Source organism: Lonchura striata, chromosome 17 (genome assembly GCF_046129695.1).
Source record: "Lonchura striata isolate bLonStr1 chromosome 17, bLonStr1.mat, whole genome shotgun sequence".
Lineage (NCBI taxonomy): Eukaryota > Metazoa > Chordata > Aves > Passeriformes > Estrildidae > Lonchura > Lonchura striata.
In genome coordinates, this window is record NC_134619.1 from 667,439 (window position 1) to 692,613 (window position 25,175).

Genomic DNA, 25,175 nt, shown 5'->3' on the forward strand with positions numbered 1-25,175 from the left:
GCGAGCCAGCCCCGGGCAGGGCGAGCGAACCCTGGGCAGGCGAGCGAACCCCGGGCAGGGCGAGCGAACCCCGGGCAGGGCGAGCCCCGGGCAGGGCGAACCAGCCCCGGGCAGGGCGAGCGAACCCTGGGCAGGCGAGCGAACCCCGGGCAGGGCGAGCCCCGGGCAGGGCGAGCCCCGGGCAGGGCGAACCAGCCCCGGGCAGGGCGAGCGAACCCTGGGCAGGCGAGCGAACCCCGGGCAGGGCGAGCCCCGGGCAGGGCGAGCCCCGGGCAGGGCTCCAGCCGCCGTGCCCAGCCCGTCCTGCTTCTGCAGGGCTCCTCCGGCCTCCCCGTGGGCCACGCACTGGCCCCGGGGCAGCTGCTGCTTCTAGCAGAGGGCAATTGCAAGTCTCACTATGTCCTAGGGCATGTTTGGAGTTAGATACAAGTGGTGCAACTCACCCTGCTAATATTTCAAAAGAAAACATCAGGTCCTACAGGATATCAGATTGTTAAACACAGAAAGAGCATTTTAAGAATTGGTTTCTCTAGACCATTAATTGTTTCAAGTGCTTTTCACTTAGATTTTCCAATAATGCAAGTGTTCCCTGTTACCTTTAAACATAATATCCATCAGAGAAAGCTGTAGATGGGGAACCGCTGCCCTGAAGCAGTGAGCATTGTGTTTTTGAAAGCTTTATACCAACCCCAGCAATTTATTCCAGAGTTCAAATCTGGCTGCCTTGGCATCCTTTATGGAACTAATGCAAATCAGATGTTAATATTTCCAAAAGGAGCTCTAGCGTTCAAGGGGAATGGATGGATATTTGGTCACATTGGCTTCACTGGACAACATGAAAGGAGATCAATGTGTGATCATGATTTGCAATCATTTTTTTGACTGATGTGGGCAATGTCTTTAGAGTTGTTTCAGAGAAGGACATTTTCACAAACCCACACTGGACCTCCCCCAGACTTTTAGAAACGGGTGGCTTGTTTCAGCCAAGTTCATGCCATGCAGAAGCTCTTTTGTTTGTGTTGACTGTGAAGATATTCCTTTAAACTCTCAGTAAGTTCTTTCAGACCCCACCTCAGATGCTTTGATCACGTGTGCTAGCATGTCCTCCGCTGCCTGGTAATACATGGACTTCTGGGGAAATGTGATTTTCTAGTCTGACAGTCTCCTGATTGCCCTGGGTTCTTCCAGTGATACCTTCCATAGAGTAAATGCAGTTCTGCCCTATCAGCTTAGGGGAGGTGGGTAAAGCTGCAGCTTCTAGATGGTTCTTGTCTGTTCTATAAACATGGTCCTTTTGCTTTAGATAGCCACTGTTTGCAACACTGTACTTGGGACTCACATTTCCAGGAGGACTTGAATCATACATCAGCTGACCTTCATCATCAGTGTCAGCATCTATGTATTTGTGTATACCAGCATCATGGAAGTTGAAAGCTATGGCTGCCTGGGACTCTGGTGACTTTGGGGGGGTCCTTGCACTCGCAGTTGTGTAGATCGAGGTTTCTGGGCTCATGAGAGACCTGTCAGAGAGTAAGGAAGAATCTGTGGCAGCAGCAGCAGCTCCCCGGCTCTTGAGAGGGTCTGGATATGTTCTCAGTACATTTGATGCTGGTACTAATGTGCTGGTGTCCTCTTCCATGAAGTTGACTTTCAGAGATCTCAGTTTTAAAGGGTTACTGGCCTTTATGGAGCTTTTGGGACTTTCAATAAAGAAAGCAGAACGGTGGCTGCTTTCGGAGCTTGGGTTCATTTCCACATACCTGGCACTGCTCCCCTCGGGCCTGCTCTGCTCCTGGATGACGTTGATGCCCCCCTTGCAGGGCAGGGCAGTGAGCGGGCTGTGCGAGAACCGCGCGGGGTCGGGGAACTCGGCGGCGCAGCTGATGAAGCTGTCGATGCTGGACATGCTCCTCATGTCCACGATCCCGTCGGTGCGAGTCGCCAGCAGCGGCACCATGGGGCCAGGAAGGGTTTCCATTTCCAGCTCTTCCTTTTGCTTTCCAGCTTGACTCGACTCTTTAGTGATAAGGTTTGGCTGGGACTGAGTCTTTGCCATTTTGTTGTACATATCCTCCAGCTGCTGGACATTTAGGTGTTGGGGACTCGAAGATGACCTGGCTTTTTCTGGGGATCCTTGCTCCTTAGTTTCAAAAGATTTACTAGAACTAGTTTCAGAGAGTGTTCTCTTGGTCCATTTCCATTTGCTTGGAGATAAATGATTGTCCTGGACTTTATCCTTTTTCGCTATGCTTTCTCCATTCTTTTCAACCACAATGTCCATGAGTTCTATGCTACGGGCAAATGCATCTTTCATGTTCATGGAAACAATACTGCCATTTCTTTTTGCTCTTTCAAGAGCTTCTCTGCGCTTAATGGCTTTCTCCTGCCTCTTCTGCTCTTTGTAAAACTCTGAGAAGTTATTGACAATAATTGGGATGGGAAGAGCTATCACCAGCACACCAGCAATGCAGCACAGTCCTCCTACTATTTTACCCAAAAGAGTTTTGGGGTAAATGTCTCCATAGCCTACTGTTGTCATGGTGATTGTTGCCCACCAGAAAGAAGCTGGGATGCTCTTGAATTTTGTATCATCCTCATCCTTTTCTGCAAAAAACACTAAACTGGAAAAGATCATAATGCCCATAGCCAGAAACAAGATGAGTAATCCAAGTTCATTGTAACTCCTCCTCAGTGTAAACCCCAAGGACTGTAAACCCGTTGAGTGCCGGGCAAGTTTTAGAATCCGAAGTATCCTCATAATCCGAAATATTTGGACCACTCTTCGTACATTTTGGAACTGAAGTACACTTTTGTTGGATTCTGTGAGGAAGATAGTAACATAGTAGGGTAAGATGGCCAGCAAATCTATAGCATTCAGCGGGCCTTTGAAAAACTTCCATTTCTTAGGGGAGGAGAGGAACCGCAGGAGGTATTCCATTGTAAACCACGCAATGCACACCGCTTCCACGTGGGCGAGCTGGGGGTTATCCGTGGTCTGCCCAAATTCATCCACGCCTTGTAGTTCAGGAAGTGTATTAAGGGACAAGGCAATTGTAGATAGTACAATAAACATGATGGAAATGATTGCCAAAATCTGGAAAGGAAAGAGAAAACAGTGAGTTAATCTCAGAATACAAGATGCTGTCTCTTGCTGCCGTTAACACATGGCTGCATTTTCACTCACACGTTGCAAGACGCATTTTGCTCAGTACACAGAAGTCAGATAACCAATGCATCCTGAGCTGAGTTTATTTTGGAAGCTGTTTTAGTTATGGCAGATGCATAAAGGAGATAAAGCATCTACTTTGACTTCTGTGCTTTCATCTCCATGCAGTCAAGGAACATGTAAGGAACAGCTAGGACGCCAGGAGGGCTGTGAAGCAGCAGGAGCTTTTGATTAACTACTAATTAGGTGCCCAACAAGGCCCATCTGGACAACAAGCTCTGAAATTTAAGCAAGAAGAAATGCAACTGTGAATACATTATTTCATCGGAGCAATGTCCTCCATTTAATGAACGGTTACTGCTGTAATTTGGGGTGCTGATGGCTGATTTACAGAGATGTGCGTACAATTCTACTACATAAGCATACAAATAATACACTCTTGTTTAATGACTCATCTCTAATTCAATTTTTGATGGTTGTGAAAAACATGAAAACTTCACCAAGCTTTCTAAGCCATTTTGAGTTTTCTGGAGGAGAGAGCAAGCATCTGAGCAACCAAATTAGACACTGAGACAGCCAAGGCAGGACAGGTTCAGTCACTGGGGGCTCACACATCTCAAACTCAAGAGAGTAAAATGTAAGTCAAGTGTCTCATGGTGAAGTGTGGGGAAATTTAGATGTTAATTACTTCTTCATGGTGGCTTGTTACAAAAGACCATCTCCTGGAGACCAGGCTCTCTGAGAAGCAGAGAGCCTGATTTGCTTTCCTAGAAGGCTCTTTTGGTGGTTTTGCTGTCACTTCATTGTTTACAACCCACCATTTCTGAAAATTTGGAATATCTGCAATGGTAATTTCAATTAGTTTTGCTTGGCTTTATTTCTGCCCACTATACATGGAAGGGCTTATTTGTAGGCTTAGATGTGTATACCTGTTGGGTTTTATCTCCTTCACTTTCAGTGTAAATATTAACACTCCATCTTTATGCAGTGAATAGCATCCAGCAGCAGTAATTGGTGTCAAACCTTCTGTTTCCTTTGATATACCTTCCTGCTTTGAAGATCAAGGCAATGCCAGATGAATATAAATAAATGAACTGGGAGATCTAAGGGTAAAATATGATTTTGGTTTAGGAGATTTAGCTGCAAAGCTAAGCGATAAACAGAGACAGACATTTATAATTTCTCCCACAAGCTGCAGCGAGATGTCACTTGTGCTCCCAAGATACAGATTTTCCCCCTTACTCATCTACTGCAACCACATCCTTGGGAATCTTCTTAGGCTAAGAAAAACTTCTAAATGTGAGTTGATTCTCCTCAGTTATTCAAGACACTTTTCCATTGGAAAGTACATGAAACTGAGATGGAGTATCTCCAGCAGGGTTTAGAAGATCCTTCTCCTTCTGTAAGAGATACCTTGTCCTGGTAGCATCTACCATCCACCAAAAGCCACCCACGGAGCAGTTGTGCACAGAAAACTGGATCCAGCTGCTGTCAGGCTTTAGCACTGTTCAGTTGCACAGGGCTCTGTCCCAGAGTATTTACAGTCTGGGATTTCAGATTATAGAAATCACCATCTGTCTCTCTAATAAGGTTTCCCATCTTGGCTGTACTGAACCTCTAGCTTGGCAGCTCTTGTATTTTCCACTGTCAGTAATGAGAGACAGAAAACTGGAGGGAAAACATTTTCACTCCCAGGGGGGCCTCCAGGGATGTTCTGCATTGCAGGCAGCCTTTTCATTCCATTCCTGGCCTTTCCTCCTCTCTTTACTCTTCCAGATTCACTTCTCTTTAACAAGAAAGCCAATGGGACCAATTTCAACTTGAGCAGAAACAATCCCTCTGCAGTGCATGAGGCTCCAGCTCTTACAAACTGGAAATCTTTTTTCCAGTCACTGTAAAAAAGCACCTGTGGTCCCTGTTCCAGAGCACTGACCCCAAATCTCACTGCTTCTCCAGCTGCTCACAGCTGCATGACATGGAAGGAAGCATGGGACACGGCCTCCTCCTGTGGCACTGATCTCCACAATTCCTCAAAAGGCATTAAACATGGCCTTGTGCTCATGAGAACTTTGGATGGGCAATCAAAGAGCTGAGGCTGAACAGGCTCAGGCACAGGAAGGTCCCCAGAGCTCAGGCTTGGGCTGGCAGAAGGGACAGGGACAGGAAAGGTCAGCATCAGAGGCCTGTTAGATTTTGTGAGTGCTGCTGAAGTGTCCCTGTCACTTATGGAGCAAGCTGTCCCTGTCCCAGGTCTGGCTGCTGGCCTAGCTGGCACGTGTGGGCTGTTTTTTGGGATCAGGGAAGGCACCTCCAGCATCCCTGCAGGAGCATCCAGAGCTGCTGACTTGGATGCCCTAAAAATGCACAACTAAAATTGGAAAAGCTTGCAGCCTAAAATTCAGAAGCAGAGGAAAAAAGCAGGAGTCACCACCAGCTAAAATGAGTGAGTGAGGACACGTTTGTGTCCCTGCATGGTGGAGCCCCAGCTGTGACAAGTGTTCCCCAGGGTCCCCGCGCTGGCTCCAGCCAAGCTCAGGGCAGGAGCCCGATGGACCAGGCTGGGCTGGGTGGGCACCCTCAGCAGAGCAGCACAGACACTGCTGCAGCTGCTCTAAAGCTGACAGGGGCTGGGGCTGGGTTTCCCCACACAGCTTTCAGACCATTTCCAATACCAGCTTGTGTGAGGGAAGCTCTGCAGTCCCCTTCCTCTTTGCTTCTCTGTATTTTCTCTTGCATTTCACCTGTAGCAATACACCATAAATTGTGAAAATCCCCTCAGGTACTTTACCAGGTTGATTGCAGAAGGTATTGGAAGGAGCTCTAATGATGGCCCTGGCTTGTGGTGCAAGTCTCAGTATGGGGAGGATTTCAAGAAAAAAGTTCTCCTCCACTAAATCAGGTGTTTCACAAAGGCTTTGGTGGAGTGAGTCTCTGGATTGCTGTTATGGTTCCTTTGTGGAAGCTAAATAACCCAAGAACAGGCAGGGCAGGGCTTTGGATGGATTTAAAGTAGTGATTAGCATGGTTGTACACACATGCTGGTTATTACACATGCAAATGGACAAGCAAGCTGATTTTGGGAGCAAGTGTAGCCAGTTTGTGCAACTGCTATTTCCTGAGGCAAGATGGATGTGCCGTGCCATGCTGGCAAGTCTTTAATCCCCATCTCCTCCAAAATCCCCCCCAAAACTAGGCAGGGCACCTCTAGCTGGCACCTGTCAGGAAATAACCACCTGCCCCGGTGAGAGTGGCCCCAGAGGTTCCTCCTTTGTGATGGCAAGGTCTGTGCTCCTCCTGGGAGAAAGCTGCTCAGGAGTTTCCACCTCTCTCTCTGCAGGAGCAGTTTGTGTGCTCACCCCACAGTTGGCACAGAATGAGGAGTTTTAGCCAGGAGGGACTAACCCAGCACTGAGGTTTGGTGATATTTATTGCTTGGTTGTTTTCTTTGCACTGCTAAAAACCCTGACAGAGATAAAGGCATAAGACAGGAGACTTTCAAGGCCATTAAAATTTATGAGAACTGGCTGTCCAAATCCCATAGATGGCTCTAAAATCTCAGGGTAAGCATCCGAGATCTCTCTGCTCGTGGCAACATGCCCTATACTTTTTCTGTCTTCATACTTGGTAATGAAGCTGATATAGCAAGGAGAAGGGGTGGTGTGTGGGAGAGAGTAGGAGGGTGTTTGAATATAGATTCGATATTCTTGGAAATACGATGAGGAAATTGTTATGTAATCAAGAAGTTCAATAATGGTTTTGTCTAATATGCTTTTTTAGCTCCATCAAGGCCTGCAGAATAAATCTGGCATGAGGACCAGGTTTCATTCATATGCTCCATTTACCAAGGGATTTTTCCTGCAGCCCCTCTTGCTTTCCCAAGCTACAATACACTTTGAGTCAGACTGTCCAGCTCCATCCTGCCACGCCTGTGCCAGCCTCTGTCTCCCCAGGCTCTGAGAAACAGAGCACAGTGTATTTTCAGCAATATCCCACGTGCTGCACAGTGCAGAAACAGATGGAGAGTTCCTTAATCTCCTCCCTACTTGATTCTGCACAGGAATAACATCTCCTGCTCACAGCAGCTATACATGTCTGCAGTATTTATTGACAGGGACTTGTTTTAGGAAACATCTCTTCACTAGAAAATGCCTATTTATTCATAAACTGAAAGAGTTTGCAGAACACAGTCACTTCTGATGTCAAGATTCTGACCACCGGGCTTGTAGGATGTCTTTTCTGAAAAATGCTGAAGCCATAATGAAGGGTAACACTTGCTTCTTGCATCATGGCAAGCTGAGCCAAAGTGGAAGATATGGTTGCAAGGGAAGTACAGAGAACTTTAATCCACTTTTTTCATGTGGAAGGATGTTAAGATGTAGTGTAAGACCTTGAATCTTCAAACCCCTTAAGTTCTGCTGGTTCCTGTTAGTTTTCCCTGACCTGGCCCTTTACATGCCACTTGGAGGCACTGCCCCCACGGGGTCCTTGGGGACCCTCTGCTCCAGGAGGGCTCTGCACACACAGCTCAGCTCAGCTCCCTCAGTGCCCTGACACAGCCTGCAGGACAGCAAAGCCCTACACTGCTCTGCAGGCACTACTGCACAGCACAACATCCATAAAACCAGCATCAAGATAAAGTCACTTCTGTTTTGCTTTGGAAACATATGGGATCTTAATTTTGACATTTGCCTGGAAAACCAAAGATTGAATAATGTTTAATTATTTGATTTCAATTGCAGCTGTAATAAATTTATCTGTTGGGAGAGTAAGTAAGTCTATTTAGTTTAAAAAGGATACTTCTGCTGATTCTGTGTCAATGCTTCGTTTGCCTACAGGTGCCCAGAGAGCTGCAGCTGCTGCTGACTAAGGTATAGTGGGCAGAAAGTCGCCTTCAGGCAGAGCTGGCTGTAAACTCTTTAATACTCTTAAGAACATGTTTAGTTGTCAGAGAGCTATCAAACTCCATTAAATAATGAATGGTGTCAGTCTTCTTTCAGAGCAAAGCCCAGATGTAAATGGTGCACTGGAGAAGAAAATTATAGATGAATGAATATACTGAAAAGGCAAACTTGAAAAACATACACTGCCTTTAGACATCAGTGCAGTGACAGTTCTCAGGAGAGGATGAGAGGGAAGCATCTGTCCTATTTCTGCTGCTGCTAGCATGGGGAAATCAAAAAAGAAAACAAATGAATGGCACATAGAAGCTGAAGTTTCCCGTTTTGTTCCTGGCCTTGCCTCGTGCCCAGGATGATGAAACCCCAGCGAGCAGCACTGCTAGGAGACATCCACCTCCAGCCCTGGTCAGGGCCGAAGCAGGTCCTCCCTGCAGTCCGTGCAGACAACCCTGCTGCTGTCCTCGGGCAGAGCCGGGCTGGCTCTGGGCACCGCTGCCAGCAGCCCTGCCCGGCTCCTGCTGCCCTCCTGCTGCCCTCCTGCTGCCCTCCTGCTGCCCTCCTGCTGCCCTCCCCGGCTCCTGCTGCTCTCCCCTGCTCCTGCTGCCCGCCCCTGCTCCTGCTGCCCTGCCCGGCTCCTGCTGCCCTGCCCAGCTCCTGCTGCCCTCCCCTGCTCCTGCTGCCCTCCTGCTGCCCTCCTCTGCTCCTGCTGCCCTCCCCTGCTCCTGCTGCCCTCCCCTGCTCCTGCTGCCCTCCTGCTGCCCTCCTCTGCTCCTGCTGCCCTCCCCTGCTCCTGCTGCCCTCCCCTGCTCCTGCTGCCCTCCTGCTGCCCTCCTCTGCTCCTGCTGCCCTCCCCTGCTCCTGCTGCCCTCCCCTGCTCCTGCTGCCCTCCTCTGCTCCTGCTGCCCTCCTGCTGCCCTCCCCTGCTCCTGCTGCCCTGCCCGGCTCCTGCTGCCCTCCTCTGCTCCTGCTGCCCTCCCCTGCTCCTGCTGCCCTCCTCTGCTCCTGCTGCCCTGCCCGGCTCCTGCTGCCCTGCCCGGCTCCTGCTGCCCTCCCCGGCTCCTGCTGCCCTCCTCTGCTCCTGCTGCCCTCCCCGGCTCCTGCTGCCCTCCTGCTGCCCTCCTCTGCTCCTGCTGCCCTGCCCGGCTCCTGCTGCCCTCCCCGGCTCCTGCTGCCCTCCTCTGCTCCTGCTGCCCTCCTGCTGCCCTCCTGCTGCCCTGCCCTGCTCCTGCTGCCCTCCTGCTGCCCTGCCCTGCTCCTGCTGCCCTCCTGCTGCCCTCCCCTGCTCCTGCTGCCCTCCCCTGCTCCTGCTGCCCTCCTGCTGCCCTCCCCTGCCCCTCTGCCTCCAGCGGGCTGTCCCTGGGCGCCGCTGCCCCCAGCCCTGCCCGGCCGCCCCCGCCTCTCGCACCTCCCGCCGGGCTCTCCCTGGAAGGAGCTGCGGGCGCAGGGCGGCCGGGGCTGCCCCAGGCGCAGAGCGGACCTGCCGGACCTGCCGCTGCGGCCGGCTCCTCACGGACCGACCCTTCCCCGCCCTGGGGCCCCCTCAGCTGCATCTCCCACTCCCACCGTCTGTCTTGCGCTCAAGCAGACAGAGGTCTGGACTCAGAAAAAGAAAAAAAAAAAGCAAAAACAACAACAACAAAAAAGCAAAGCAAATATAATATATATAAAGATATAAATATAATATAAATATGTATTTATTTTATATTTATTTATATTAAATATATATTTTTATATACTACAAATGTGTAATATATATTATATAAATATAATATAAATATATATTTATATAAATATAAAATATAAAGCAAAAGCATAAAAAAAAGCCTGCCTTTCACCTCAGCACTGGTGAGTGCTTGAGAACAGCTCTGCAAGATGCCTTTGGGATTTTACCCTGCACCAGGGAGAGACAATGCTCGTGATCGACTCCCACCATGCAGAGCAGTCTGCTCAGCCTCAGACACTATTTACAGGGGATGCTGAGCTCCAAGTGTTGGTGTTTGCAGGAGTAGTTGTGGGAGGGTTTTTTTTTAATGGTTAAATTCAATCAGGAATGTGCCAAGATAGCATGAAATCAACTAAATGTAATTAAGCAAAAACTATTAGCTTGATTGCTAAACCAGTCTTCCTCTCATGAATATGCATGAGAATAATTGATATTAATTCTTTTCAAATCGGAGGCACATTAGTCCTGCATATTATAGTGTAGAATTTTTTGGAAGACTAAACCAGTTCCACTGCTGCTCTCTCACCAAAAGGCATAATTAGTCTTGCTGCAGGGACATTTACCGAGTCATTGATGCCATCCTGAGTTGCCACATAGAGAGGAAATTAGAACAGAGTTCAAGTGATGTTTTGTCTGCAAAAAAGGATGACCTGTTTAAGATTTCTTCCAGAAATGTGCTAGGAAAAGTGGCAAATCCATTTATCAGCATCAGCCACACTAATGGCATTCTGAAGAGATGGGGAAGCCTGCAGAAACAGTAAATCCCTGTGGACAGAAATATACTGAAATATATATAATATATATATTTCTATAATATATTTCTGAAATGTATTGCAGGGGCAATATCCTCTCCTGTTGAATGTGCTTGAAACCATCATGGCCCTGTCAGCTGGCTGTCCGGGTGTCCAAGTGTCTGAGTGTCCGGGTGTCCAGGTGTCTGGATATCTGGGTGTCTGAGTGTCCAGGTGTCCGAGTGTCTGCGTGTCCAGGTGTCTTATGTCCGAGTGTCAGGGTGTCCGGGTGTCCAGTTGTCTGGTGTCTGGGTGTTCAGGTGTCCGAGTGTCTGGGTGTCTGGGTGTCTGGCTGCCCAGGTGTCTGAGTGTCCGAGTGTCCAGGTGTCCGAGTGTCTGAGTGTCTGAGTGTCCGGGTGTCTGGTGTCCGAGTGTCCGAGTGTCCGAGTGTCCGGGTGTCCGAGTGTCCAAGTGTCCGAGTGTCCAGGTGTCTGGGTGTCTGGGTGTCTGGATGTCTGGGTGTCCGGGTGTCCAGGTGTCTGGGTGTCCGGGTGTCTGAGTGTCCAAGTGTCAGGGTGTCCAGGTGTCCGAGTGTCCGGGTGTCCGGGTGTCCCTGGGCTGTTCCCGAGGGCTGATTTCAGCTCCCTGTGGCTGCTGCTGCCCCTGGGCTCCTGCTGCCAGTCACGGGGGCTTCTCCACTGGGTTTCAGAGGGCATTTTTTAAACTGATGCCTGGAATAAGGGCATAAAATTCAGGCTGAGGCATTTCTGCTGCCTCAGAACTGTCCTTGGGGTGCAGCCTCTGACCAGGGCTTGCCTGGACACTCAGCCTGACCCAAGAGGAGCTTTGGTGGCACCTCTTGCACTGATGGGAAAACCCTGGGCTCACACAAGGGATTACAGCTGTTACCCTTGCAGTGCCCTGCAAAGAATTTGAATATTAACATTCCTCTTTTTTTTCAAAAGAGACTTACGAAGCTTCTGCAGGTGGTGGAAAAGAGACTTGCAGGAACACTCCAAGCTCTCAGCACCTTCCCAGCTCCTTATTCTGATAAAACCTTTTGCTTTCTTCTCAGCTTCTGAGCTCTCCACCATGCCCACAGCCCTCCTCCTGTCTGGCAGGCAGAGCTTGTGTCAGACAAAGGACTTTGATGCAGGGACACATCCACACAAGAATCCACCTTCCCAAGCCAGGGTTCCCAAGGCTTTTCTCTAGGGCAGAAATGGAACCCTTGCTGACAGCTTTGACACAAAGTGATTGAAGTGTTTTAATCTCAAGCACAGATGGTTCTTCCCTTTATAAGCACCAAACACTGGATTAGATGTCACATATTTAATAAATAGCAACAACTGTATACAAACTGCTTACAAAAGCTGCTAAAAACTAATCCTTGGCAACAAATCATTCATATTAGCATGGGGCCATAACAAGTGCTAAATAGAGACAGTGGACAGCAAATCTGTGTGAACATAAAAGAAAAGGCAGCTCTACATCAGCAGTTCAATAAGAGAGTTTGATCTTGCCTCACTATAAGTTTTGATGCATTCTTGCTATAAATATAGAGGATGAAACAGAACTGTGAAGATGTGTACTTCGTTCTTTGTTGGGACACCTTTTCTTTTTGCTTTTTTTTTTTTTTTAATTTTTTTTTTTTTAATTTTTTAATTGTCATTTTGCTTTTAGGTTTTTTTAAACTCAATTTAAAAGCTCAGAAAATGCTCAAGCTCTTTGAGGTGTTTGCTGGCAGTCTGGGAATATTCCCTCCATGCTTGCTGACTTGTGGACATGGACACGAGAACAAACCTCTCCAAAGCACGGGATAAACACCAGCTGGGGCAGCCCTTGGCTCTCCCACAGCTTTGCCAGCCTTTCCTGTGTCCCTGCATCCCAACAGCCCTGCACAGCCCCGGCAGCAACAGCACCTGCCCCTCCCAAGCAGCCCCTCCTGCTCTCATCCCCCTGGAAAGTGAATTTACAGAAGGAGAAGAAACATAAAGCCCCACTGGCCATTTTGATAGGAGGCAGAGCAAAAGTCACCTGAAACTGTTTGGAAAATGCAGGTGTGCTCCCTTCTAGTGAACGTTTATTGCAGAGAGGGGAGGGGAAGAGAAAGGTTTCCTGTAAGTGGCAGCTAAAGAGTGCCAGGTGGTATATCTGATTTTAATCCAAGTGAGAATACCAAACACTGAAGATAAAGGGAAATTATACATGTCACTGGGTTTTAGTGCATTTTTCAGTTACTTTTTTTTTTTTCAGGGTTTCTGTGTTAATATAGGATGGTGCCATACTATACACTGGGTGGTAGAAATTAATCTTGTAATGAATGTACTTCTCTGAAGGGCTGAGCCTTCCTGAGCCCTTAATTTGAGCTGATTGGACTGGCTCATTATCATAGCAGCAGATATTGGAATAGAAAAGTTGAACCTTACTTGAACTTGTTGGCTACATAAGCACTCTTTTTCTTTCTCACCCCCACCTCGATCCATGAATAATAATACCCAGTACCCCTTTTTTAAAAACCGTACCAACTATCCTAGTGACTATCTGCCAAACAAACACACACTGAGAGAAGCACAATAAAGAGCCTGAGTTTTGTTTGGCAGAGACAGAACTTGTCATTCCAGGGAACGGCAGTTTGCTGTCCTGGGAAACTTGGGATCTTCTGTCAGGCACAGGGTCCCGTTGTCTCACACTCCAAGCATGCTGTGAGCAAAGCAGCTTTGGGGCTTGCAGAGCACACACACCTGGGGCCAGGTAAGTCCTGCTCTGCCTTTCAGTCTGAGCTCTCACTGCAGAGCTGTGCCATCCCCCCGGGTGCACAGAGCTGTGCCATGCCCACAGAGCTGTGCCATCCCTGTGGGTGCACAGAGCTGTGCCATCCCCCTGGGTGCACAGAGCTGTGCCATCCCTGATGGTACCTGCAGAGCTGTGCCATCCCGCCGGGTGCACAGAGCTGTGCCATCCCTGCCGGTACCTGCAGAGCTGTGCCATCCCTGTGGGTGCACAGAGCTGTGCCATCCCCCCGGGTGCACAGAGCTGTGCCATGCCCACAGAGCTGTGCCATCCCCCTGGGTGCACAGAGCTGTGCCATCCCTGTGGGTGCACAGAGCTGTGCCATCCCTGTGGGTGCACAGAGCTGTGCCATCCCTGTGGGTGCACAGAGCTGTGCCATCCCCCCGGGTGCACAGAGCTGTGCCATGCCCACAGAGCTGTGCCATCCCCCTGGGTGCACAGAGCTGTGCCATCCCTGTGGGTGCACAGAGCTGTGCCATCCCTGCCGGTACCTGCAGAGCTGTGCCATCCCGCCGGGTGCCCGGGACAGCCCCTGCCCAGCACAGCGGGACTGGCACCTGCTGCCTGCTGCCACTCGTGGGAAGCTGCTTGGCAGGTTTGGAAATGAGGCACAGGGCGAGCCGAGCACAGGGAGAAACCCACTGCTGAGGGGGCAAAACAAGTCCAGTCCAGAGTGGGAGTTGCTTAAAGAAGGTGAAATAATAAGGGAAAGAACACTCAGCATGCCAGGGAAATAAGTTTATAAGAATTATCAAGGGAACCAGGAATAACCTTTCCATGGTTGCAGTCTGGCACAGACGTGAATGAGCATCCCTGGCAGCTGAGGGCTCTCTCTCCATGTGTTACACGGAATGAGCTGGCAAATCCCACGGCAGTCCTGAAGGGCCAGACTGCTCAGAGCAGCTAATATTGGCTAATTGTTTTCCTTTCTTTCTTGGAAAGAAAAAGGAGTCCTAAGGGCAGTGACACTGGGGCCATGTGTCCCAATTAACCTGCTGCAGGTGGTGTCAGTCTGCTCTCTCCTGCATCCCCCTGCCCCACGGGGCACAAAGCGTGTCTGTTCCCATGGCCACTCTCCCCTGGGAAAGAAAGAGGAAGGGGAAAATGTGCTGCTTTCTATTTATGAATGTCCTGCCTTTCCTGCAGCCAGGCTGAAGGCTCTGACTTCGTTTCACTTGCTCTCTCTTTCCCATTTCTCTGCCAATTGATTGCTCACTCCCACAGGGCATTATGGGCTTCAAAAGCTTCATTTTCTAGTTCCTGAGCTGCTCATCTTCTCCTGGCTCATTGCTGTTACTGGGGGTCAGATCCAAGTCCCAGAGTCTTTAGGCTGTTTTGGGTTTGACCTTGAGAGCTTCTTTTGCTCACCCCACCACATGAAACAATCCTTTGATCATTGTAGGCATGTACTTAAAAAAAAAAAAAACAGTGGACAGAGATTTTTAAATTATATCAGTGGCGAGTGGAAATAAGCTGGAACCAGAACACCCCGAGCCAGGTTTAAAGAACAGCAGTGCCTGGGGGCATCCCTGCTCTCTGTGGTGCTGGGGCCTGTGGCACACACCAAAAACTTGCTTCAGTTCTGTAACTGAGCAGCAATTGTGCTCTGGTCCCAACTTTCCCTGTGCTTAAATTCACGGGCTGCAAGATGCAGTTGTGTAATTTACATGGAAATTACAGCCTGCTCCTGAAGTATTTCCACCTGGAATGGAAATTCCTAAACTGTATCTTTCAGCAGTGGCCACTGAAATCACAGGGCAAAAAAAAAGATGGGAGTAGTGAATCCTGAACTTCTGTGCCACGCTGGCCAACCTCATCTGGCCTGGCTGGGGAACCACAGAAAAGTTGATGGCAAAAATGCAGAGGTAAAAATGCCTTAGAGAAAATATTATTCTTAACTAAGCTGCTTATATGCTGTTCCCTGCAGTACTCTAGAGAATCTGCTTGTTTTGCAGAGTCCCATGAGATTCAAACCTTTGACATGAGGTTTCGGCTATCCTCTGGGCAAAAGCATCTCTGTCAGTCTATAGAGAAGTGGGTGGGTTTGCTCAGGGAGAAGTTCCTGGGTCAGCAGCACCAGGAGCAGACCCTGCTCCTGCCGGCTGGGCAGGGACTGTCCTCCTCTGGGGCGAACAAGCCAGACTCGGAGCTGCTACTCCAGCAGCGAAGCTGGGCTGGCTTTGGGCAAGCTGGATGTCAAACCTGACAAACTGGGGCCCTCTGGCTGACGTCCTGCTTTTGGAGATGTGAAGAGACTGCATTAAGGCTGACACATGGAAGAGGTGATACTCTTGGAAAACAAAAAACCCTCACATATTTGGTCAGCAGGGCAGGAGGGCGAGGGATGAGTCCTATTTAAAGATGTCTTAATCAAATCCATCCCTTTCTACACCTCTAGGTTTTGCTCCAAAATCCAGTTAAATCACAAACATACTAAAGATCCCAGTTACCAAAGGGGGGGATAATGAAGATACAAAGGATGAAAATTAGTGGCAAAGCTGTGCTCCTGGATTGTTTCACTACTCCATGGGAGAGCACTGAGTTCCTGACAATTTACCTTTCAAATCTCTCAAATAAAACAACTCTTGAAAATTGCAAAAACATTATTAACACAAGCAGCAGCAAGCAGCGGCAAGCAGCAGGGTGGCTTTGCCAGATGGCAGCAGAGGCTGCTCGCCCCAGCTGCCAGGAGCAGCGGCCGAGGCCACGCCAGGTGGGTTTGGCTCCGTGTGCAGGGGGGCACAGATGTGGGACCCCTCCCCGTGCCACTGCCCCCCACGAGTGGGAGACCACCACTCTCACCCTCACACCCGTGCCACTGCTGCAGCTGGAGCAAAACTCACTGAAACAGAGATTTTCAGGTTGAAACCATTAATTAATTAACGTTATAAAAGTTGTAGAAATCCTTTCTTACATTTGCACAGAGCCATATTTGTGCACCTGAAAGTTTTCATTAAATAGTTGCTTTTTGTATTATCACTCTTAATACTGTTGGAAAGTTTTGTGTTTTTATTCCAGGCAACAGCTGCTGCTTTGAAATCAGGCTTGGCAGATGTTATTTTGGGGTATTTAAGCCAGGCTCTTGCTGTCACCATCTCAATGTTCTTGGCCTTGTTACTGTTTCTCCGTGTTATTATTCTGAAGAAAATAGCTCTGTTTGTGTTCTTTTTCTGGCAAGGAAGGGCCGTGCCAGCACCAAGTGGACGGACTCCAGGTGGTGGTGGCTCAGTGCTCGGTCCCTTCGTCCTGCTGCAGGCAGGCGGTGGCACCGGGATTTCCCTCGTGGGCAGAGGGGTTTTGTGCCTCCCGTGCTGCCTGATGGAGCTCTTGAGCTGAGCTGCAGCCCTGCCAGGGGCTGCCCTGCCAGGGGCTGCCCTGCCCGCCGTGATGCTGGAAGGGCAGACACGAGCGTGCCAGCCCAGCTGGGCACGGTCTGCCCCGTGCCCACCTGTGCAAGGGTCTGTGGCACAAGGCCTGGGGTTCACAGCAAAACCCAGTCCCTGTTATACACCAAAACTGAGTGTCTGCAGCTGGGTCACTCTGTGCCCAGGGTCACTGTGTGCCCGGGGTCACTGTGTGCCCAGGGTCATTGTGTGCCCGGGGTCATTCTGTGCCCAGGGTCACTGTGTGCCCGGGGTCACTGCATGCCCAGGGTCACTGTGTGCCCAGGGTCATTGTGTGCCCGGGGTCACTGTGCCTGGGGTCACTGTGTGCCCGGGGTCACTGCATGCCCAGGGTCACTGTGTGCCCAGGGTCATTGTGTGCCTGGGGTCACTGTGCCCACCCTGGCTCCCTGTGCCCATCCCGGCTCCCTGTGCCCATCCCGGCTCCCTGTGCCCGTCCTGCCCCGGAGCTGTGCCCCCACATGGGGCATGACCCCAACACCTTTTCACAGGAAACACCTTCAGGAGAGCCAACTGAGGCTGCGTGCTGGGGAGGTTTCTGGGCTGCTTCTCTCCCCAGTTCAGGCTGCTCTGAAAAATAAACACAGAAACTGCTCTGCACAATGTTTCTTGACACAAAGCCACTGCTCTGCTCTGTTGCTTGTGACAGTGCCACCATGAAATTTATGTTCCTTATGCTCTCTATTCTGATATTCCCAGCTTGAAGCTTAAAAGTTTACTAATTCCCCTTTTCTCAGCCCTCTCCCACATCACCTCCTATGGAGCCAGGAGTATAATAACACTAAGCCTCGTTGCTAATGGCCTAAGCAAATGATTTAATCGGTGATGTAAAAGGAGTGACGAGCCTGGATGGAAAAATGCCAGATAGACAGTAAGACTAATGAGGTAATGTGTAAATCCAGACATTTTCTAACAGATGGGAAATGGCAGAGTTGACATGTATATTATTAAAAGGGACATAAAAACAGAGACAAAACAATAGTCCGGGTTGGCCATAGCTTGATTTACGTAGTGGAAATATTTTTTTCTTCTGAAGGCAAAGGCGAGAAATGTAGAAGGCTTTGCTTGGTAGTGAAGTGACAGCATTGTGAGTGGAGATGCAATGCCTGCATCCAAACACAACTGGGAGCTCTGCAGCTCTGCAGCTCTGCAGCTCTGCAGCTCTGCAGCTCTGCAGCTCTGGGGTGAGGCTGCCTCATGCAACAAGTTTTCCTGGGCTTTGCAAGGGAAACCAGCATCGCTGTCCCCACAGGAAAGGGGACCCAGACACCCTGAGGCAGCTCAGGGACAGCTCAGGGGACAGCTCAGGGGACAGATCAGGGGGATAGATTAGGGGACAGCTCAGGGGGACAAATCAGGGGACAGATCAGGGGGGACAGCTCAGGGGGACAGCTCAGGGGGACAGACTGGGGGGACAGCTCGGGAGGAGAGATCGGGGCACAGCTTGGGGAAAGCTCATGGACAGCTCGGTGTGGCGTGAGTGCAGGGCTGGGGAGGAGAGGAGAACTCAGGGAGGGGAGCACGGCTCACTATGGGATGGCTAATGAGGCAAGTCTGTATTTCTGCCTGCCTGCTTTTACTGGAGAACCCCTTGGAAATTCCTGCTGGTGAAATGCAGAAAACCATAAAACAAAAACCCTGAGTCATCTGTCTCAAACTGTCATAGCAGCTTCCCCTGTCAATCCACATGACCCACTCAATTCTCATCCATTTTCTCCATTTTGGGGGAGTTGTGAAAAATAACTACAACCATTCCAACTGATTGGTTATAACATATGCTCAAGTGCATATGCAGTGATTTGGCCAAATTCTCCTAAGAGTATCATATCTTAGGCTTTATATAATCCAGACAAGAGCACCAGACACAATCACGGCACTTGGTCTGCCCTCAGTGCTGCTCTGCCCCGGGCAGACAGGCCACAGCTCAGTGCCCTGCAGCAGCTCAGACAAGGGAAAAATAATATAAAAAAAGAACGTAGTTACTAATGTCATTTTCCATTGAGATAGCGCATGAAATCAATCTATCATGCTAAATCTACAAGTTCCAAATTGTGTACATAAGGTATATTAAGGGATTTGGAAAGATTAAGACTAGCTCCTACGCGTCTGTGTGTGTATAAGCACCGATTGTTTTATCTGTGAATTACCTGCCGCTGCGGAAAAGGCAGAGATAAGGAAAGCAGCCTCGTGGGGAGCAGCGTCAGTGGGAATGCTGCTCAGGGCTGAGCTCTGCCTCTGCTCCTGGGGTGACACGAACGATCCCGAAGCGGCGCTGCCCGGGCCGGCTGATGTCCCCTCTAACCGAGGAGTTCCGACGTCTCTAACCACTGCCTCCTCCTCCAAAAAATCACTGGCCACTTCCGTGCTAAAAAAATACAGCACTGATAAAATACAGCCTTGAAGTGCCACAGTGGCTGGAGCCAGTGGGAAGCAGCAACTTGCTCAGAGCGGGAGGGATCCCAGCGTGGCCTTCCCAGGCAGAAATTCCTTATGGAGCACTTGGGGCTGGCTGAGCGAGAGCTCAGGCCTCGGTTCTTTCACAGCTCCCTCTCGCCTGTGGCGCTGCTCGCTCCTCCCCGAGCCCCGGGAGCCCCGGCTTGCGGGGTGCGGCAGGGCTCCGGGGCTCCTGTCCCTTCTCCGGGGCTCCTGTCCCTTCTCCGGGGCTGCTGTCCCTGTCTCCGGGGCTGCTGTCCCTTCTCCGGGCTCCTGTCCCTTCTCCGGGCTCCTGTCCCTTCTCCGGGGCTGCTGTCCCTGTCTCCGGGGCTGCTGTCCCTTCTCCGGGCTCCTGTCCCTTCTCCGGGGCTGCTGTCCCTTCTCCGGGGCTGCTGTCCCTTCTCCGGGGCTCCTGTCCCTTCTCCGGGGCTGCTGTCCCTGTCTCCGGGGCTGCTGTCCCTGTCTCCGGGGCTCCTGTCCCTTCTCCGGGGCTGCTGTCCCTTCTCCGGGCTCCTGTCCCTTCTCCGGGGCTGCTGTCCCTTCTCCGGGGCTCCTGTCCCTTCTCCGGGGCTGCTGTCCCTTCTCCGGGCTCCTGTCCCTTCTCCGGGGCTGCTGTCCCTTCTCCGGGCTCCTGTCCCTTCTCCGGGGCTGCTGTCCCTTCTCCGGGGCTGCTGTCCCTTCTCCGGGGCTCCTGTCCCTGTCCTGCTGTCCCTGTCCTGCTGTCCCTGTCCTGCCACGCTGCCGGACACAGCCCCGCTCCGGCCCCGGGAGCGGCTCTCCCGGCGGTTCCCGCAGGGATGCGGCGGCGCCGCTGCCGCCCCGGAGCCCCGCAGGGCTCACCCCGCCCGGGCTTTCGCCCGGACCGTCGGGACGTGCTCACAGGGAGAGCTGCTCCGCGGGCAGCAGGGACGGCCTGTGGCCGGCAGTGACAAACCCGGGGTGACAGAACCTGCGCTGCCCCTCGGGGCTCGCCCAGCCTCGGGCAGGACACCCGCTCGCAGCCTTCGTAACCGCGGGTTATAAAAAGCAGCCTCTGAAAAGATTTTCCTGCTGGGTAAAGGCCCATTACCAGGACTTCCTGGCTTAGGCAGCTGTATATAGCAGCAGTAATCCTATTATGCTTATCCTAAACCGTCCTCCACCGAGCAGTGAAGTGAACTTTGCAGAACACTGGAAGCCCAATTAAGCCTCCAAGCCTGCTGCGAGCAGCTCAGTTCTGCCTCTGTGCAGCTGCAGGGTCACGTTATGATGGAAAACACAAACACCTATCCCACACACACCCCAAAGGCTGTGCTCTGGCTTCAGTCAGCTGGCTCGAGTAAATGCACCGAGTTCTTTGCAGGAAGAGCTGTCCTACTGATTCTTCATGACAGAGAGCCCAAATCCATGCCCACGTACCCATGGCAATAACTCTGTCCTCACTAACGGCTGTGCCAAGGCTGAAGGCTGCTCACACACTTTGCATTTTTGTTGCACAGCTATGAGGATAAAGAAACCTGGTACTGATCAGCGAGTACGGAGCCTGGCCCTCCTGGAGAGTTGTGTAAAGCAGCAATATTACACCTACAGCTGGGGTGCAGCAGCCCTGGTGCCTGAACAGCTGCCTCGAGCTGTGCCACGGTGTCAAGGCAGCTGGAACGGCCTAGCTGCTTCATTCCAGCTGCGTGAGGCTGGATGACAACATCCACGTTTCTCCCAAAAGCTTTTCACACATGACGGTCTTTGAATGCCTCCAGAAAAAGCTGAATATCAAGGTTTCCTGGGCAGAAACCAATGGGATGATCAAGGAGAGAGCAGCTGCAGCTGGAAAGGGCTAAATGGATGATTATCCTGAAATCTTAACATTGTTAACTAATGTCTTAACATTGCTTTCAAAACCCCAACAGAACTCTCAGCCCTGCACACAGCACATGTCTCCCTGCAGTGGCACTCAGCGTGATGCATGCCCAGGCCTGGGCAGGACCAGACCTGACCTGAGGATGTCACAGCACATTTGCAGCACAGCATGAGGTGCTGACACCACCCTGTGCATGGCCAGCATGGCTTAACTGCTAACCACCACTAAACATGCATTTCTGTGACTTTTTCAGAGCTTCCTTGTGCCTTTCCCTAGTGGAGGCAACATCTGACATGTAAATCTAGAAATTAATATCTTCAAATGCTTGTTTTTTTGGTGTAACAGACTGAGACAGGCTAAATATTTGTGCTCTTGTCTTGGCTGGCTGGTAACCCAGATACTATTAGTGAAGCACAACTGGGTCATGAGAATTAATATTAGCATCTGCGTTAGCTGCTTTATTTACAGCAACGTAGCTGTCAAAAGTTGTGGTAGCTTAAAAGGAACATGGTTTATTCATGCTGACACTAGCAGTGGAATAGCTGGATGAAGGCTGGCTGGCTCCTTGGGACCAGGCTGGGCCTGTGGCAAGCACAGACCCAAGCTGGGCAAATGCCCTGTGAATGGTGTGGGGTGAGGGGGACAGCTCGTCCCAGCTCACATGGGCCAGCAAAAGCCTTGGCTGGCAACACAGCCTAACACATCCCCTGCTTTTCTATACTGCCCCAAGCCAGAGTGAGTTTCTGGAAGAACAGGGATGGAAGGACCCTTAGGTTATGGTTAAGTTGTAAAAACTTCCCAGCTCAGTAATTATGGAAGCTTCAGCCCCACGAAGTGGCAGCAGGTCCCCGTGGGGCTGGCAGTGGTCAGTGGGTGGGTGGGAACACCCACAGGTCCTGCTTGGAGCACAGGGAGGGCTCAGAGGGGCTGCTGGGGTGCAGTCAGCCTGGCAGGAGCCCGGGCACACAGAGCCTGGCCGGAGCACCATTGTCATTGTGCCCAGCCAAGGGCCAGAATGGGCAGTGCAGGGGCCCGTGACGCCTCTCTGCACGATGCTGCAGCCAGGAGCTCCCTGCATGCAGGCACTGCCACACCTGGGAGTGCCCTGCAGGCCAGCCCTGCCTTCCCCTGGGAGCCTGCTGCTGGGACAGGGCTCAGCCAGCTCACCTCTGGCTGTGTGACAGGGCTCAGCCAGCTCACCTGCTGCTGCACCCCTGCGAGACAGCCACCGCCTTCTGCAGCAGCTGCCACCTCCCTGCCATGCTCTGTCTCCTTTCCAAAATCACCCCTGACCAAGAGCCAGCCATCCTGTAAACAAAGCCACTGCTGGGTTTCAGCTTTGTATGAACTGAGATAATACAAATTTCTGTGTAACTGAAGTCTCAGCAAGGAGGTCTTTAAATAACTATTAGCACGGGCCTTTTTATCAGCTGAATTATTAGAAATATTTTATCTTACCAGTAAAAATGGTATAAATTTATCACCCAGTCTGCTCAGAAAAATCATGAACAAAGAAAACTTGAAAACAGTTTAATAAACTGACTTTACTAGGCAACAGCACTGCCAATTCTCTAGGTACCCAGAAGTCATGTTAGACCAGCATAAAGGAGCAGAGCAGACTTGCAGGAATGCAACTGCCCGCTGGACAGTCCAGGGGCCACTGCACTCACCAAAGCTTCCTCCCACGTGGGCCACAGAAATTCTCACATTCCCCTTGTACTCCTCTCTCAGTTGTTGGATGGATAAATTCTTAAGCCATTATATCACAACAAAGGCAACATCTATTTTTTAAAATGAGGAATCTGGCGGTCCCAGAGCCAGAGGTATTGTTCTCTGTTGGATTTGGATGGATCAGCTGCTGAGTTTCTTTTTTCCTTCAAGACACACAATTAGCCATCTGGAAGCTTCATCAACACACCAAAACAGCAGCTATAATTGTGCTTATTAAATAAGAATCTAAATCTGTCCCAGAGAAAGCAAAACTCTGCCTAGCACACGAACCCATGGCAGGCCTGGCTCCCGTAAGCAGCAGTAGGAGGTGAGCAGAGACTCTGTGCCTGAGGTTTCGGGTGAGAGGGACGAGCCCTCTGCTCTCAGCTTTGCAGGGGCTGTCCCTGGCACAGACCCACCGAGGCCTCCGGCCTGAGCACAAATATTCCCAACCTGCAAAATCCAGCAAATCCCAGGGACCTCCTCAGAGTGTATTTTACATGGCAAGGTAATGCCAGTCCTTGGCATTCTTCTGGCTGGGGCTGAGGACAGCAGAGGAGAGCTGGAAGCAATAAGACATTCCCCCAGCAGGTGACTGTCCTCAGGAGCATCACAGGGACAGCACAGCAGGGTCTGCACCTGGCTTGGCAAACACCCAGTGCCAACCACGCCCCACCTGTTCCACCCCCTCATCCCTGCTCATTCCTCACACCTAGATCCTAAAGATGCCCTTGTGCACATCCAGTGGCAGAAATTTGTCCCTGGAGGTTCTGATCCCGTGTGGTAGTGGGCAATAGCTATTTACAATCAAGTGTGATTAACCTTGAGAATACATCACTGCTGCCTCAACTGTCCAGAAACCCCACCCCAGCCCCACCTCCCCCAGTCCTACTCACAGCAAACTGAATTTCCCTGAACAAGAAGGGCTTCCAGAGAAAGGTGATGCTTCAGTGCACCCCATCCCACCAGCACTTGCAAATCCCATCTAAGGATTACACAGCATTCCTGCCAGCAGTAAAAGCTCCAGGAGTACAAAGTAGAAGTATTTGGAATACTTGAAAATACTAACACATGCTGCTCCTGGATCTGAAGAATGAGTTGGAGCTGTTTTGTTGCTCTCTGCATTGCTCTTGAGGGGCCAAGAGCTGGACCCAGGGGCTGCTCTCCTCATCCAGAGGTTCATGGGAAGGAAATGCAAGGAGAACAGACAGTATATGAAGAACTGGTTGAAAAAAAGAGTTGCTCTGACTGGTTATTTCTGACAGAGAGCTCTGAGCTTCTGCTGGCTTTAGTTTTGCTAACTGTACTTTTTAATTTTGGCAAGGATGCCTGGAGCCCAGGAAAGGAATTCACTGTATATATAATTATAAATCAAAATATAATACAATAAGTAAAATGAACACTGAAAAATACCACTCACTAGCTGCATATGACATCTACCTAATTGTTCCAGACTGTGAGTCACCACTTGAATTAAAGAGGTGCAGCTAGGCAGTGGAGGGCCAGCTCTGCACAGGCAGTCGGCTCTGCCTCCCCTGGCACCCACCTCGTGTGGAAGTGAAATCCAAACCCAACTCAGCCTCCCCCAGGGCCCTGAGCTCGGCCCTGCTCCACCTCGGTGCCCTCGCAGAAACCCCAGCACCAGGCTGTACCTCCTGTGTTTTATAGGCAAAGAGTTAAATGCCTGAGAAATGGGATCACAGACCTGAGACCAGCCCAAAGCAGCAAAAGAAATCCGGGGCTGGGGCAGAGCTGAACATCACCGTAAAAGGCAGACACTGGAACTCCAGGAGATGGACACCTACACCAGGGCAGTCCTTTCCCATAGGAGAAAAGGGAGAAAGAGAGGCTGTTGCCATGCCCCGAGGGCTGGAGCACAAGTTTGTGACTAGAGGAGCCAGTCCAAACTCTAATCCCTGCCCTGCCAGGCTGCAGCAAACCTTGCAGCGAGAGAAACGACCTGACAGTGCTGCTCAGCGTTAGTGCTGGGGCACGGGAGGCTGTGAGGAGCACAAAAAGCTGGTGCAGTTGGGTTTTTAAGTGACCACTTAATCATAGAATACTCTGAGTTGGCAAGCACCCACAAGGATCATTGAAGTGCAACTCCTGGCCCTGGACAGGACAGCCCCACCATGTGTGAGCAAGGATTTAGAGAATGGAAATGTGAGGGTGAGAGGGACAAGGATGCAAATTCAACAGGTCTCTGCTGCTGACCTTAATGCCCTGAGTGAAAGATCACATTTGCACGTAGATAGCGAGCAGGAGGATGGGTGCAAGAAGAAAACATCACCCTGTGTGCAGTAACACACGTCCCAAACACATCTGCACACACAGACCTGCACCCTGAGCTGCAGTGCCCAGGCCAAGCCACCAGCCACAGCAGGACCTTTCCTGAGCCCCTGTTCCTGCTCCTGGGACAGCTGCTTGTGGCCTTCCAAAAACCAGCAGTGCAAAATAATTCAGTGCTGCTTCTCTGCAAG

The 25,175-nt window shown here is 50.8% G+C and overlaps 1 protein-coding gene across 2 annotated transcripts in view; it reads right to left on the bottom strand.

Moving 5' to 3' along the window:
- Positions 1-1,037: 1,037 nt before the first annotated feature.
- The window catches only part of KCNB1 (potassium voltage-gated channel subfamily B member 1), a 100,700-nt gene continuing 76,562 nt past the window's right edge, over positions 1,038-25,175 (bottom strand). For both annotated transcript variants that reach the window (XM_021539216.3, XM_021539215.3), the window contains exon 3: positions 1,038-3,094. In XM_021539216.3, coding sequence (XP_021394891.1) covers positions 1,073-3,094 — 2,022 coding nt within the window. In that variant the 3' untranslated portion in view covers positions 1,038-1,072. The remainder of the gene's footprint in view (positions 3,095-25,175) is intronic.